The 17,378-nt window shown below is 36.2% G+C and overlaps 1 protein-coding gene across 3 annotated transcripts; it reads left to right on the top strand.

Moving 5' to 3' along the window:
* Window positions 1–1,400: 1,400 nt before the first annotated feature.
* si:ch73-52p7.1 (uncharacterized protein LOC100321084 homolog) lies at window positions 1,401–11,018 on the top strand. Of its 3 annotated transcripts, none has more exons than XM_067386828.1 (3): window positions 1,401–1,550; window positions 6,874–7,045; window positions 8,981–11,018. In XM_067386828.1, the coding sequence occupies exon 3, from the start codon at window positions 9,004–9,006 to the stop codon at window positions 9,634–9,636; it is 633 nt and encodes a 210-aa protein (XP_067242929.1). In that variant the 5' UTR covers window positions 1,401–1,550; window positions 6,874–7,045; window positions 8,981–9,003; the 3' UTR covers window positions 9,637–11,018. The 3 variants fall into 3 exon arrangements, with proteins under 3 accessions (XP_067242929.1, XP_067242930.1, XP_067242928.1); XM_067386827.1 differs by lacking the exon at window positions 1,401–1,550 and adding an exon at window positions 1,585–2,237; XM_067386829.1 differs by lacking the exons at window positions 1,401–1,550; window positions 6,874–7,045 and adding an exon at window positions 1,581–2,237.
* The last annotated feature ends 6,360 nt before the right edge of the window (window positions 11,019–17,378 follow it).

The following is a 17,378-nucleotide window of genomic DNA, read 5'->3' as shown; positions in this document are numbered from 1 at the left end:
TTTTAATTATAATAACCATAATAAACATTATCTATAATTCTCTATAAATCCAAGTTACAATATGTTTTTAATGTTAAATGTTACTTAACACTTGTGTGACCTTATAGACATTTTTGTCATTTTAATTTTTTTAAAAAAAATTTTATATATATATATATATATATATATCATTTTGCCTGTGTTAATGCCAACTGCATAAATGTTGGCACAGATGTGTATTTCTATTGGAATTTTACTATTTCACCCTCATGTCCTTTAATAAATCTATTACAGTAACACAAAATAGTTCCACTCAGGAAAATATCCCATTGAAACCCATTAAAACTGCAATTTTTAATCTCAGGGCCATTTAACTATAACATTTTGCAATCTTTGTTAATAGGCTTTCATTCTATTGGCAAGGACTCAAAATTATTTTTTTTACTATTATTTTTTATCAGATGGTGCCATTTTTTTCAGGTTTGGCCTATAAAGCAAATGTTCACTTTATTCTTGTTTTCTGTTTATGCATATATTATAGAGCCATGTGGATAAATTATGCAGCTGTAATTGTGTGGGTGTGTTGGTATGGAAGTCAAAGTGTGGTTTGTATGTGTGTTATAAAAAAATTGTGTGTGTACGTGTGTGCGATATATTTGAGAGAGAAAAACTCTACTGCAAATCACAAATCCAACCACTGTGTACACCAGTGGAGTTTTGCTGGCATCTAATGGGGCAAATTTGGTACTGCACCCAAACAAAATTACTGAAAGCTCATTTTTTGAGATATCAGCCTCAAATTGGGAACACAACTTTTTATGGCTTTTCTAGCAGTTTTAGAGTTCAACATGTTTCATAAAATATATATTTTATATAAAATAATGTTCATAAATCATTTTCATAAACTTAAACCTCTATAAATTTTTGTTTTGTTTTTTAGATTCTGCCAAGGGCCTTCTTTAAAATGAGTCCAAACTTAAGTCTGTGCTCCCAAGCTTCAAATTTTTATGACAGCTTTTTTTACACAGACATTTTGTCCTCTAGGGACCTATGAGTAACTTTTTTTAAAAGTTAAACCAAAACCAAAGTTATTGTTAAGCTTTAGGATTCATTTCACATTTACATGAACAAGGATAAGGTACACAGAACCAAATATGAATATAAATATGGTTTGGAAACACATCACAATTGTATCCTATTTATGTTTTTGAACCCTTTTTTTTTAACATTGTTCATTAATACAATCATTCAGTGCTTAGATTTCCAGCACTTCCAGGAAAACCTCACTCTTGCTTCATACTCATGATTTAATGGTCTAAGCTTAGTCATCTGTGTTTTTTTTATTGACTGTCTCACGTTGTTCCCAGATGTAGTTAATATTTTCCTTCTTGGCTTAGCTGCTGTGCTCATGCATAGCAAGATGCTGAGGACACCGTCTTGTGGCTTTGGCAGCCTCTGTGGACTTGGTAAGCCCAACCCCACAGTCCATGAATGATCTATGAATCCTCAGACGTGCAGACCGTGAGATGGACATGTGTTCGACTGCCTCTCAGCATGACAACGACAAACAGGTATTCATTTTTTGCTCTCTCTTTGTTTAAATGTGACTTACTGTAAACCTTTGAAGTGTTACAAAAGCCAGGATACAAACTCTGAGAATCAGGTTTGCCATATGAGGACAGTGTTTATCTAAGAGACAATCTAACCACTTTAATAAACCCTACAAATCATTGCCTAGGGTATTATCTTTTGACAAGACAGATGTTTTATTAGATTAACTAGAGAAAACAGTGAATCAGCACAAGCAAAGCTGCCAAGAATTCTTTCTTTCTGCATTAAGGAGAAAGACTGTACTGAGAAGCTTTATGAATGGGTCCATTATGCAGATTCTTTCTGAAAAGGATGTAAAGTGTGATGTTGGTTGAGAATGAATAGTTAATGTTTAAAAGAGCTTCAAAGCACTGTTTGCTCTGTGAGAGAAAGTTAATCCTGAACGACACACCCTGGAGTTATTCAGGAGAGAAAATGGAGGACAGCTGCATGCGTTCTGGACCAGGCAGGATAAATAGTGGTTGCTAACGGCACGTCACCTCCGGCCAGTTTTGTTGCATAATAAGAAGCACAAGCATAGTTTAAGACTCTGGAGGAAGAAGCCAATCCAAGCAGCAGGACTGGTGCAGAGGAATTTTTGTGAGAGTCTAGCTCATATAGTCAAAACCTTCAGGTTTTATGTTGCCAAAGAAAGCTGATAAAAAAAGGTAAAGCTAGTCTACTTTGTTTTTTGATGAAAGGCGCAAGTACTTGAATGTAAAACTGTAAGAGTAAGAGAGTGTTTTAAACATACTGATGATGCAATTGACTGTGAGCTGTTTAAAATGTGCGGTGCTGTTCGAAACTTGCTTCAGTTGTATTTAATGAAAAATGAATTGCAATTTCTGCTGTATTTCTAGGAGCTGGTCTGGAAATACAGTGAAAGTCAAATTTTCTTACCTTTCAGTGATGGCCTACACTCTTAGAGGAACAGGTTCTGTACAGTACCTTAAAGGGTTCTGTCTTGATACAACCCTTTAGGGGTTCCCATCATTTTATGGAATTAATTTGAATGAAATTTTAACCCTCTGGTGTTTTTCGGTGATTTCAGATAAAAAAAAAAAAAGTTTTTGAATTAAAAAAAAAAACGCTACGTCATTGGAATGGTAAGAAACTCTGTGACTTTTATAGCAGTCAATATGCGACCACAAAAAGCAAAAGACGGCCTTGATTCGAAAAATTGTCGTCAAAAAAGTGTCACACTTTATTGTGTGTTGTTTGTGGTCAGAAATGTCCGCCATAGGAAATGAATGGGAAATATGAACAATATGACAAAAAAAGACACATGCCACCGATAACAATCATGAACTGGTGTGACTGTAACACAGCAAGATGCATGAAATAAAATCAATGATTCGGCCAAAATGCGGTAAAAAAAAACAGACAGCAAGGAAGGAGTTACACTATGTTGTGTATTCTGTGTACTATTTTTTAAAACTGGAAGTGACAGAGCTTTAACTGGAAGATTTTACAATTTCTTGAAAAGACTGCCATGTCTATGGTTTTAAATCTATATTTCCTTCATAGTTCAAATATGTAAATATATATATATATATCTAGTGTCTATTTTAACATGAAATATAGCTTTTATTGAAAAAAGTCTATTATTTTCAATGGGAAAATATTATTATATTTTTGTAGAAATATTAATTAGTAACATAAAATTCTCTCAAAATATAAAATATCATTGAACAAAAATATATTAGATTGATTTTAAATAAAAAAGTTACATTTCAGGTGTTCGGTCACTTTTGACTGCAAACAACACACGTGTGACTCCCAACAATACTAATTAACAATATTAATTCAATTTTATGAATTAAACAGCTTGTAAACATACTTTAACACTGGAAATCAAAATAACCTTAAATATGAAAATATTATGTTATCATTTAAGACACTTCTCCTTATATAAAAACATTTTGGCAAAAAAACAAACGCTACGTCATTGGAATGGTTAGAAACTCTGACTTTTATAGCAGTCAATATGTGACCACAAAAAGCAAAAGACGGCCTTGATTCGAAAAATTGTCGTCAAAAAAGTGTCACACTTTATTGTGTATTGTTTGTGGTCAGAAATGTCCGCCATAGGAAATGAATGGTAAACATGAACAATATGACAAAAAAGACACATGCCTCCGATAACAATCATGAACTGGTGTAACTGTAACACAAAGCAAGATTTTGCAAATGCATGAAATAAAATCAATGATTCAGCCAAAAAGCTGTAAAAAAACAGACAGCAAGGAAGGAGTTACACTATTTTCACAGATCGTTTTAAAGCCCAGTTCATTCAAGTGAACCAGAAAGAGAACCAGCTGAAAGTGACCTCAGTCCTTTTGGTGTTCACAATCTAGTGGACTCAAAAGGAAACCCAGTTCTTTTTTTGGTCCTCTTCAGCATTGAAGTGATCACAGACCCTTTATTATTCACATCACAACTTCATAAGAACTCAGACCCCGGGTTTCTGTGTTTTCAGAAACATGTGGAAGGCAAAAATACAGGAAAAATGAGCAGTGGATAACTGAAGTTTATCACATAACACAACTGGCTCAACCTAATCAACCCCGTTTGGTACTATAATCTTCTTGTCTGCTGTAAATCTTTTGTAGCTCAGAAAAGAATAATAATAACACTTCACAATAAGGTTCAGTTACAGTGCACAGCATAAAGAGTACACCCCCTCTGAAACTTCTGAAAGTCAGCAGTTACTCAATTACTTGGAGACATGTTAGGGTTGAATGAATGAATGAATGAATGAATGAATGAATGAGGCATTTATATAGCGCTTTCATATGTACTACTGTACACCCAAAGCGCTTTACAATCATATCAGGGGTCTCTCCTCATCCACCACCAGTGTGCAGCATCCACTTGGATAATGCGACGGCAGCCACAGTACAACGGCGCCAGTGCGCTCACCACACACCAGCTGAAGGTGGAGAGGAGAGAGAGTGAAAGAGCCAATTCAATGGATGGGGATTATTAGGAGGCCATGATTGGTAAGGGCCTATGGAGGGAATTTGGCCAGGACACCGGGGTTACACCCCTACTCTTTACGAGAAGTGCCAGGGTTATTTAGAGATATAATGTTCCAGCAAGTCCGCTTAATCAATTACCAAAGAAGCATGTCAAAATTATTCAGGAAAATATGATTTTCTTATCAAGGTGATAAAATGTTGTGTAGCAAAAACTAAAAGTTACTAGAAAAAAAAACATTGTCTGGTGTAAGTTTAAGGCAATGTTTGATCAACAGGTAAGTATGTTGAACCAAAACATTTAAAGAGAAGTAATTTCTTGACAATTAAAAGTGTTATATAGCCCACTGGATCATTCTCAGACTTAATGCTGACAACAATGGAAACACTTGAGAGAGAACTGTCAGGATTATTTCACTTATTTCTCAGCACAAAAGAGGACAGTGCTACAAGAGGATTAACAAATCATTGTTTTAAGTGTGAAAATATAGCAAAAGTAACACAGAAATTCAAAAACAATGGACTTGTGACAAGGCCCCTGAAATAATCATTTTAAGCTTTCCTTTAGTGATGAGGGATTTTTTTTGCTAGACAAAGAGCAGGAGAAATACCAAGTGAGTGTCTCAGAGCCAGCAAAAGCTATGAAAAGAGTGACTGTTCATTTCACAGAGAAGCAGCCTGCAGAAATTACATACATGCTTGTTGTTCTCACTGGAACTACCTAATGTAGCCAAAGCACAATAAAGTCACTTAGCCATTTCCAAAGCCCATATTTACAAAATATAGATTCTGGGAATCAATACTCTGGTCTCATGAGACCAAATCAATCATTTTGGATCTAACGGCATCAGAAATGTTCAGGTGTTGCTAGAGGAGGAGTACAGTGAGAAGTGCCTGGTTCCCACAGTAAAGTTCAGTGGTAGTAAAGCTCTTATATAGGGATGTATGAGTGCTGAAGGTGTGAGGGAGTTGTGCTTTATCAATGCTGTCATGAATTCACACGCCACTGTGTAATTTAATACACAAACCTGAAACTGAAGATGTTACCCTTTCCTCATTCCCTGCATTGTTGGGCATTTTTCAACCTGACAATGAGGATATGCATTCTCCCAATGTGAGAAACCTTATGTGGACATGTACTGCAGTCAATCTTAACACTCTTGAGCACCTGTGGGGGATTCTGTAGAGACGAGTTGAGCAACACTCCCCGTTAAAGATCAGGGCATTTAAGGAGCTCATCATCCAGGAGTTAAACAGGACACATGTGACAATTTGTCATGAACTTCTACACTCCATGCCAAGAAGGGTCAGAGCAGTATGGTCAAAATTATGGAGGGCATACTAAGTGCTAGAATATTATACATTTGCTGAATTAAATCTAGGGTTTACTCATTTATGCTGTGAACTGTAATTACCTATTTTAGGTATCATGAATTAACAGCATTTATATTAGTAGTGTGCAGCTGAGCCTGTAACAAGCTCAAAATTATTTATACCTTTATTTGGATAAAACTGGAAGTGACAGAGCTTTAACTGGAAGATTTTACAATTTCTTGAGAAGACTGTCATGTCTATGGTTTTAAATGTATATCTATTTTCCTTCGTAGTTCAAATATGCCATGTATAACTCTTAAAATTGTATATATATATATATATATATATATATATATATATATATATATATATATATATATATATATATATATATATATATATATAATCTTGTGTCTGTTTTAGCATGAAATATAGCTTTTATTGAAAAAAGTCTATTATTTTCAATGGGAAAATATTATTATATTTTTGTAGAAATATTAATTAGTAACATAAAATTCTCTCAAAATAAAAAATATCATTGAACAAAAATATATTGGATTGATTTTAAATATAAAAGTTACATTTCAGGTGTTCGGTCACTTTTGACTGCAAACAACACACGTGTGACTCCCAAATGAATAATACTAATTAACAATATTAATTACATTTTATGAATTTAACAGTTCATAAACATACCAAATCATTGTTTTAAGTGGGAATCAAAATAACCTTAAATATGAAAGCATTATGGAATCATTTAAGACACTTCTCCTTATATAAAAACATTTTGGCATAACGAGTTCTTTAAAATTGAGTCAACAACCCTATACAGAACCCTGTTGAACCTTTTTTCAGAAATAGTGCATAAAGAAATGCTTTCTTCATTTTCAGAATCCGAACACGTTCAGTTCTTTGGTTAAACTTGTCAATGTGGGCCACTTTATGTTGTCAGTTTCTGATGTGACCTGATAGACTGCGTTCATCATGTTTCCCTGGATGTTGTTCTTTTCAGCCAGCTGAGACAACAGCTCAAACGGTCCCCTAAAACCATGGCACTGCTGAAAGTGGGCTGCACATCAGACCGTCAGAGGGCTGAGCCTGTTTTATTGTCCTCTCTACATCTTGCATTGGCTGACTAACCAAACACAGCACAACTTCTTTTCACACATCGCTGAAACATCCTGGTGGGTTGCAGTTCTTCCACTTGTGAGGAGATTGGCTCTGTTCTAAAAGCTGTAACCAGCTGCCTGCATAGACAGAACTTTAAGGCACACTGTGATTCCAAAAGGGAGAACGATTATGCTGCCTTCTAAGACTCCTTCTTAAAGGCAAATTCAAAGTATCCTTTACAGAAGTTAATAGCAACAAGCTCTGTGATAATCATCCGAGATGACGGAAGCACTATCAATCATAAATATAACTAGATTGAAAAGTTTGTAGACAAACTTTGATTTTGGCTGTATGAAAGTTTTAAATTTAGTGAAGTGGAAAGAGAAAGAAAGAAACACATTGCTAGCACGAATTAACATATTTCAGCACATTGTTAGCATGAATTAGCATATTGCTAGCATGTTTTACCACATTGTTAACATTATTTAACACTGTTACCATTATCATGTTTTAACATTGTTAACATGAATAGCATGTTTGCTAGCATGTTTTAGCACATTGCTAACATGATTTAACACTTTGCTAGCATGAATTAACATGTTTTAGCTCATTGCGAGCATGAATTAACATTTTACCTCATTGCTAGCATGATTTAGCATTGCTAGCATTAATTATCATGTTTTAACATAATGTTAACGTGATGTTGTTAACATGTTTTACCACATTGCTAACATGATTTAGCTTGCTTTGCTAGCATGAATTAGCATATTGATATCATGATTTAACATGTTGACAGCATGAATTAGCATGTTTCTAACATTTTTAGCATTGGTTTATCACACTGCTAACATGTATTAGCAGGTTTCCTGACATGAATGAGCATGTTGTTAACATGTTTTAACACATTGCTAACATGTTTTAACATATTGCTAGCATGATTTAGCAGGTCGATATCATGTTTTACCACAATGCTAACATGATTTAACACATTGTTAGTATGAATTAGCAATAAAATGTCGATAACATGATTTAACATGTTGATAGCATGAATAAGCATGTTTTGCTAGTATGTTTTAACAGGTTGCTAACATTAATTAGCATGTTTCTAGCATGTTTTACCATATTGTTAGCATGAATTACCATATTGCTAGCATTTTTTAACATGTTGGTAGCATGTTTTATCATGTCGTTAACATCAATTATCGTGTAAAACCTGAATTAAAACATAAATTGAAAACATGAAACAGCAATTAAAACATGAATTACATGTTTTAGCTCATTGCTAGCATGATTTAGCATTGCTAGCATTAATTATCATGTTTTAACATAATGCTAACATGAATAGCATTTTTTGCTAACATGTTTTACCACATTGCTAACATGATTTAGCAGGTTGCCAGCTTTGCTAGCATTAATTAACATATAGATAGCATGATTTAAGACATTGGTAGCATGAATTAGCATGATGGTAGCATATTTTACTACATTGTTACCATTATTTAGCACTTTGCTAGCATGAATTAGCATATCAATAGCATGATTTCACATGAATTAGCATGTTTTGCTAGTATGTTTTAGCACATTACTAACATGTTTTAGTATTTTGCTAGCATGTTGTCAACATGTTTTAACATGTTGATAGCTTGAATTAGCATGTTTGTCAAGCCAACGTAAATAATTAATTTTAATAACTCAAATCAATAGCTCTAATTCCAAATTGAACCAGTATACCCCAGTATTTTAATTTCTTCTATGTTTTAATGCTAATTAAAGTATCACATGGTTAGCTTAGCAACATGCTAACATCGGATTCTATTGAAATCTATGGTCAGTCAAATCTCCCATGCGTGTTTGTAAGAGGAGCGCTGCAAATCGTAACTCATGAGGTCCCATTGGGATGCTGCTTTAGCTGTCAGCAGACTCTAGGCAGCTCAGCAGGTTTTGGAACAGAGCCATGATTGTTGCTGTTTGGCTGAACAATAACTCACTCTTCTTTCCTGCACATGCAGGGCTCAAAGAATCCCTTTCGGAGATGATCCTGTGCAGTCAGATGAGTTTTGCAGTGTGGTACTGCACACTGTGGCTCGCCGCGCCTGCCGTCCTGCGCTCGGAATTCAAGATGGCCTACGTGACCGAGCGCAACGTGTGTACGTGTGCGCAGGAACCAAGCTCCTGTGACAAGATGAACTCCAACGACTGCAACAACTGCAAAGACCAATCATCAGTGCTGCAGAGGGCCGAGAGCCCCGTTCAAAAAAAGAATCTGACGGTGTGGTACACCTCGCCTCTGAATGTGGCCCTCCTGCTGAACAACTCTGAGGTGCGGCACCTGACGCTGGTCCAGTGCAAGCCCTCTGACGACCAGCCCGTCCCGTTTGAGTACTTCACAGTGCAGCGTTTGGAGGCTCTAACGGTCTCTTACCCGTTCTGGAAGCATGGACAGCGTTATGAGATCATCATAGGCAAGGACAGGGACGCCCCGTATCAAGAGGAGGCGAGAATCGCTGTCATTCATACCTCTGTGTTGACCGGGAAAATAGAGCTGAAGTCGTACACAGTCCAAACCAAAGTGGATCACAGTGGCATGATGTCCTTCCCGGGCATTTTTATGTCTCGCATCGCGCTTTCGGAAGTGTCCAGGATATTTGTCACTTTTCTGTACTGAGGGAGGCATTATTCCACAGCTGCACCATGTGGAATTTAAACTCTTCATTGTAGACGGAACAGTTGTTGTTGTTGCTATGACACAAATAGCTGTTAATACAGAAGTGGCCAAAAGTGATGTCCGGAGAGGATATTTGTTTTTTAATGACCCTATAAGTTTGATATGAGGAAAATATGGGTAACACTTTAGAATACTGGTCCGTCATTAATACTATGCAGTAAGTAATGCAGGACTAATAAGTAGTACTACATTAACCCTTCAGCTACTTCTATTAACTAATATAGAAACAAGCTTAACTAATCAATAAGTAATATCGAATTTAGGACTAAGATAGTTAATTATTAGCTAATCAATAATTAGAGAATGAGATTGGCATCATTAATAACTAATAGGTAACTATGAGAAATTATAAAGAATTACAAATTAAAGCTGCAGTCTGCAAATTTTCCTCTTTGTCGCCATCTCTTGTTAGAAACCTGCAATTGCAGTCATAAGCAGAACAGTTATCTGTACGTGCGTTGTGCCTCGGCACGGCTCGTCAGCGCGGATGAATCTAATGCTTGCTGTCAGTCACCGCACCGGTGTGGATACTGTATTCAGAATCACAGACTCTACGTCTTGAAAGTATGACCAATATAAGAATTTTCACTGGAAAATATCAGCTGAACAAGATTCTGGATTACAATCCGGCATCAAAATGATGCGTATTTTTTATTTCAGCTGCTGTGAGAAAAGGCTTTAAATGATCCGCTACCAGCAGCGTCCTCACGTGATAAAACCGATTAGCCTGGACTCCTTCCTTTCTGTTTACGGACTTGACGTAATGACGCACAAACGAACTGCTGCATGCTTGAATTTCCCGCGAAAATCCACCATGTCGCTCTTATTATAAAACATTATTACAAGTAGGGCTGGGCGATATATCGAATGCTTTTGTCACGCGCATTTCGTCAGTAAAGCCGGTTCCCTGATTACCGTTAAATCGCCATCACCTGCTTTCAAATGGAGCGGCATTTAATAGACAGAGCCGTAGTTCACTGATAAGCCACGCAATGTCGCGTTCAATATCGATATGAATCGCCGTCGATATTGAACGCGATATTGCCTATTCGATATATCGCCCAGCCCTAATTACAAGCTTACCATTGTGAATCGAGACAGATAATGATATATTTTTGAACACTGTCTGGTTATGTACTTGCTCAAAAATTGATTTTGGATAATTTTTATCCAAAAAAAGTTATGGACTGCAGCTATAATTACTAATCACATCATTAAAGTTTCTTAGATTTGAGCAATTGTCTTTTTTTTTTTTTTACTCTCAACATGATCATGAAATGCATAAAGTGTTACCTAGTCACTATGCAGGAACTACTAGTGATCAGGACCATTATTTTATAGTGAAAAACATCTTTTTCACATTTAAATAATGGTCCAGATCACTAGTAGTTCTTGAAGAATTACTAAGTATATGATTAATTAGTGATGCATTTTATGACCATGTTGAGAGTAAAAAAAAGAAAATCTTCAAGAACTACTAGTGATCTTGACCATTATTTTAATGTGAAAAAGATGTTTTCCACTATAAAATAATGGTCCTGATCACTAGTAGTTCCTGCATAGTGACTAGGTAACACTCGATTAATTGATGCATTTTATGACATTCAGAGTAAAAATGATGACTGATTCGTCTCAGACACACAATAATGTTCTTTACATTTCGTCAGTTAGTTAATAGTTATTAATGATGCTAATCTCATTCAGTAATTATTGATTAGCTAATAAATAACTATCTCATAAATTCAATATTACTTACTGATAAGTTAAGATGGTTTCTGTATTAGTAAGTAGTAGCTGAAGTGTTAATGTAGTACAACTCATTAGTCCTGCATTACTTACTGCATAGTTACTTATTATTGACATACCATTATTCTAAAGTGTTACCAAAAATATGTTATATTTTTAAAATATTTTCAATATGATGGAAGAACAAAACACTAAGCTTGGTTATGGCAGTTATCACACAATTTTTTTTGGCAAACTACAGCTACAGGTTTTCTTTTACTATATGCAAAAATATTCATAGGAAAAAGCAAACATTAACAACATAATTTATTAATATTTCGTTGGTTCTCTCTTGTTTTACCTGTGTTCATAATTTCTTTGTATGACAGCCTAGCCAAAAATTATAGGCATGTTTCCATTGAGTTATCACAAATAAATCAATTGACTCCAAGCACAACTACGCAATATGCTTACAAAATCTTTTGAATAACATTTGAATAAAGAGTGAAGATTTTCTGAGCCAGAAATCACTTTTGGCCACTACTGTACATAATATATACAATTTGATATGGTTATTACATATACATTTCAAACAATAATATCTTTCTTTCAGAATCAAACATTATTATGATACAAAACTAGAACAAAGGGCAAATTCATTTTCTGAGGCTTTGCACATTTTGTGACTTTTACATGCGCTGCTGTTTTACTGAGGATTTAATTCTCTTAAGATGAATTGTATTTACAATAATTCTGAAATAGAATAATATTATAATTTTTTTAAAAATGTATTTATACAAATAAAAAAATGCCAAAGAATTGTGTGCTGCTGTTGTGCAAGATTCCACCACCCTGCAGAATCCTAGCCTATCATTTATAATATCTGTTCAAATCCAACATTTCTGCAAAATGATATTACATTGCTTCTTGCACGTTTTGCGACACATCCAAGGTGATGTCATCCAATACGGAGTCCCACACTTGACATGCAAGGAAAAAAATTAAACTAATTTACTAATTAGTGCGTACAATTTACTATTTCGTTCCTTTGATTTATAAATCATGCACATGATTTATAAATCAAGGGTATGAAATAGTAAATCGCGCGCACAATTTAGCCTACTATTTTTTTCCTGCATGTCATCTCCGGGGCTCCGTAGTCCAATGAGTGGGGTTAACAGCGTGTTCAGTTTGATCAGTGGCGCTAAAAGGTTAATGCTTTCCTAACACTTGACCCTACCCTAAACCTAAAGCAAATGCGAGATCTAAATAGATGTGCTGAAGCAACCGCGCCATTTTAGCTTGATTAAGTCTTTAAGCTGTTTTATCGTGACTCGTGTTTCATGGGACTTGTACCGCTGCGCTCCACACCCTAAGTGCAGTGCTGTACCAGGTGAGCTGCCGAACAAATTTACTGTGTTAGAAAAGCCATACATAGGGAGCTGGTGATGTGATGCAAATGTCAAAAAGTATTAATTTACAAATCATCCACATGACTTAAGACATTGTTCAGATGTTTTATTTCAAGACATTTGTCAGGTTTTTGTCCTTAAAGGTGCCATCGAATGTTTTTTTACAAGATGTAATATAAGTCTAAGGTGTCTCCTGAATGTGTCTGTGAAGTTTCAGCTCAAAATATCCCATAGATTTTTTTAATTAAATTTTTTAACTGCCTATTTTGGGGCATTATTAAATATGAGCCGATTTATGCTGTGCGGCCCTTCAAATCTCGTGCTCTCCGCCCACGGAGCTCGCGCTTGCCTTAAACAGTGCCTAAACAAAGTTAACACAGCTAATATAACCCTCAAATGGATCTTTAAAAGTGTTCGTCATGCATGCGTCGGATTATGTAAGTATTGTCAAAGACTATAGAATAACACAAGACGTGTCACTCGTATTGTTTTGAATGGGAGAAAGTGTACCGCGCAATATAGCGGAATAAGTCCCGCCTTCTAAATAAGTGGCAATCGCCGACTGGTAAAGTCATCGCGTCACTTCAGCTGCCGTTAGAATCACCGGTTTCTATAGAAACAGTTAGACGCGCGCCTCCGAAGAGAAAAATACATTTTTTTTTGTCATGATTCGAGCGTTTAGAAACTAAATTTATGAGCCGGTTGTTGTTAGATTTCATTGTCGATTCCAAATATGAAATTTAATCGCAAGGTTGGCGAACAGTTTTGGAGAATTTGGTGTTTCCCCATTCAAAGAGATTGCATGATGCCCAGGATGCCCGAGAGGCGTTTCAAAGATGGCCGCCGAGTGAAATGACTTGTCTTAAAGGGACTTTGGTATTGTATACTGTTATATTGTTTACATTTGATTCTGAATGAATCTGAGGCTATGCTCCGTGGCTAACGGCTAATGCTACACTGTTGGAGAGATTTATAAAGAATGAAGTTGTGTTTATGAATTATACAGACTGCAAGTGTTTAATAATGAAAATAGCAACGGCTCTTGTCTCCGTGAATACAGTAAGAAACGATGTTAACTTTAACCACATTTAACAGTACATTAGCAACATGCTAACGAAACATTTAGAAAGACAATTCACAAATATCACTAAAAATATCATAAATGGATCATGTCAGTTATTATTGCTCCATCTGCCATTTTTCGCTGTTGTTCTTGCTTGCTTACCTAGTCTGATGATTCAGCTGTGCAGATCCAGACGTTAATACTGGCTGCCCTTGTCTAATGCCTTGAACATGAGCTGACATATGCAAATATTGGGGGCGTACATATTAATGATCCTGACTGTTACGTAACAGTCGGTGTTATGTTGAGATTCGCCTGTTCTTCAGAGGTCTTTTAAACAAATGAGATTTATATAAGAAGGAGGAAACAATGGAGTTTGAGACTCACTGTATGTCAATTCCATGTACTGAACTCTTGTTATTCAACTATGTCAATATAAATTAAATTTTTAATTCTAGGGCACCTTTAAAAGAACTTATGCATCTCATCCTAAGCCTCCATTGTGAATTCCAAACCATCTTTTTAGAACTTGTGAATGGAGGAAGTGAGGTTTAGGCTATTGATATGACTAATGCTGCTGTTATGGCGAGCAAAAGAAAGAGAGTAGATTAGATTACAATAGGAAGTCAGCATCCCTATGGCGTACTCACTCTGAAGGGCAGAACATGACCATAAATGATAAATTACTTCCTTGAAGTGACCGTTGCACGTTCCCGCGCTAACAGCCTTGTTGAAGGGTCCTTCGTGAAGGGATTCAGTTGTTCACTTTTGTTTGCAATGTGCATAGAAATGACATCCCCTTCCCTAAGTGCCCTTCAAGTCTGGAAAAAAGCCGTTTGGAATTCACTGTGTGTCTTGGGGCCCTATCATACACCCAGCGTAATGTGGTGCCAGGTGTGTCACCCATGGGCATGCTGATCTGAAAACGAGGTGCAGGGATGGGCAAAAATACATCAAAATGTATTTTAAAATAAAATACCAAATACCTCAATTTTAAATGTATCAAAATAAACTAAAAAATACAGCAGCCACAACATGTATCAAAATAAACTACTGTTTTTTTGTATTTTGAAAATACTACAAAATACTTTTACATGGGAGCATGAAATTTCTTTGCAAACCTTCCATCAGTTGGCCCATTTGATCGATCCCTTTTACCATTACACTGACTTGATTAAGTAAACAATGTTTGATAGCAACAGCTTTTCTCTGCCCGAGTCATGCAATAAATCTGACATATGCAACCAGTTAAAGGCACAATATGTAGGATTTTTAGAATAAAATATCCAAAAACCACTAAAACAATGTTATATTTTTTGTTGACTTGTGTACTTACATTATCCCAAATGTTTCAAAGAAATTCTAAATCCAGAAAAATAAGCAATTTTAACCAGGACACACACCGTGTCCGTGTGTTGCCTATCAATTACATCATTACCCTTGATTTCCGATTTTTGTCGAAAAACCATGGAAACGTTGAAGACACTTTAGTACTGTATATTATGAGTTTTATTAGACAGAACCGGCGCACAAATCCCTTTATAAATCCCAGTCAGCGGAAGATTGTGCGTACGTAGATCTCCACCCTGTCTCCTCCCCGAAATAACCATAAATGGAGCTTACGACGCCTAGTTTTTTGCTATGCATAACCTCATCTGCATATAATTTCCATACACGTTCCCAACCACGTGACACCATGGTTAACACCGTCAAAGGTACAAGACATTGGAAAATATTAGATATGGACTATAAATGCCATTTGTGCCACACAGATAAAGATCATCCAATATCCTCTTTTTGTTTTAAAATAAATATATCAAAATATCCATAAAAACAAAATTGTATAAAATACTTCAGATAAAGGTTTTAGGATAGTTGATTCATTCATTTCCACTGGCCAGATAGTATTTTAATAGTTTTAAACAATTCAAATCAAATTTATGCAGTTTTGCTGATAAATTGCTTTTCTTCTTTTAGGAAGATTATAGGCTATTTTTAGTGGAAACAGATAGGACTACTTATTTATTGCAGTGTAAATACAATTGTCTGATTCGGCGCGTCACTGACAAAGTATTTTAAAAAGAAAACATGCAAATCTTACCGTTTTCCTCAAAATATATCCTTCAAATGGTAATTGTTTGAAGATGACATGCAGCTGTGGCTGTACAGTAAGATATTATCTTTTGACCTATTCAAACTGGACAACGGACCGTTCGACCACCGAATCCATCAGTGTCTTCCATAATATCCAAGTTAAGTGTGCATCACTGATCGTCATTCTCGAAAAAATATTTTGTCATAACATCTGCAGTTTAGTTTAAAGAGGAATTATTGTGCTCCCAGCGCTCCTCGCTGTCATTAAAACAGCGTGTCACTGGAAAAGTGATCGAAAGTAGCACATCTACTATCTCAATTCATATCACTTTGTCTCCAGAATGTGCGTACGCACGGCTCAAAGTTTGCTTAAAGGTGCGCACATTCTCCCGTCAAGTTTGTTTTTATAGATCACAACCTTTGCGCGGGAACTGGCGTACGCACGCTTCCAGTCCCGTGTTGTGCGTACGCACGCTTTATAAATGAGACCCCAGATTTACTAAACGGGGCAAATTAACGCCTATAGGCCAACATAGCTTGGCAAACGATATGTTCGGATAAGGTCTTACTCTGGCATTTCAAAGAAATGAATAATCCTTCTTCCAAGCGATCTCTGTTTTCTGCGGTGTCTCCTCCTAACAGCAACAACTGCAGCCATGTCACAAATTGGGTTCAGAAATGCTTTTTTAGGGTGTTAAATAATGGTGTAAATACCAGTAAATTGACGAGTGCAAACCTTAGTAAATCACTTTGTGTGATTCATTTAAATACTCTCCTCCCATAAGTTTTGCATTTGAAAGGGAAACTCCTAAAATGCATATGCAATAGTGTCAGCCGCAAACACAACTCAGTCCACGCGTTTTCAGCGCTAATTTTATACTGCGTGTCTTTAGTAAATCGCGACAGTAGTTTATTAATGCCAAAAGACGGTTTGCACTGGCACAAGCTGTTAGTAAATCTGGCCCTAAGTCTTTTTGTTTGAATCTCGTTTTCTTGATTTATCGCGAGTACCATGACTAATATCGATCTATCTTACTGCAGTGTGCAACAAGTGTCTCATAGTAGCCGCTGAGTGAACGCACAGAGTAGCACTATATCAACTTTCAACACACAAATGTATCTAATATGATAAGCAGCGCTGCCTTACCCTACGTGCACATGACCAGAAGAAGCAGAAGCGGCGACTGTGGCATAATAAAAGATCCGCCGCTGTCGAGCTGTGTGTCGCGCTCGTCTCTCATTAGAATCGCTCCAGTGGGCTCAGTACTGCTCTCACAACACTTGGCCATGCTCTGCTTCATACTACAGTAACGTTAATAATCTCTCCATGAAATTGATTTCTGCCTGAGTCCTGTCCCGATTCTTTTCCACCGTCTGTAGACATGAAG

This window comes from Chanodichthys erythropterus, chromosome 5 (assembly GCF_024489055.1).
Source record: "Chanodichthys erythropterus isolate Z2021 chromosome 5, ASM2448905v1, whole genome shotgun sequence".
Taxonomy (NCBI): domain Eukaryota; kingdom Metazoa; phylum Chordata; class Actinopteri; order Cypriniformes; family Xenocyprididae; genus Chanodichthys; species Chanodichthys erythropterus.
Note: the sequence above shows the minus strand (reverse complement) of the source record. Positions and strands in the feature narration are given on the sequence as shown.

What these genes read in the sequence shown, in the direction of transcription:
- si:ch73-52p7.1 (XM_067386828.1), top strand. Translation starts at nt 9,004, where the DNA reads ATGATCCTGTGCAGTCAGATGAGTTTTGCAGTGTGGTACTGCACACTG.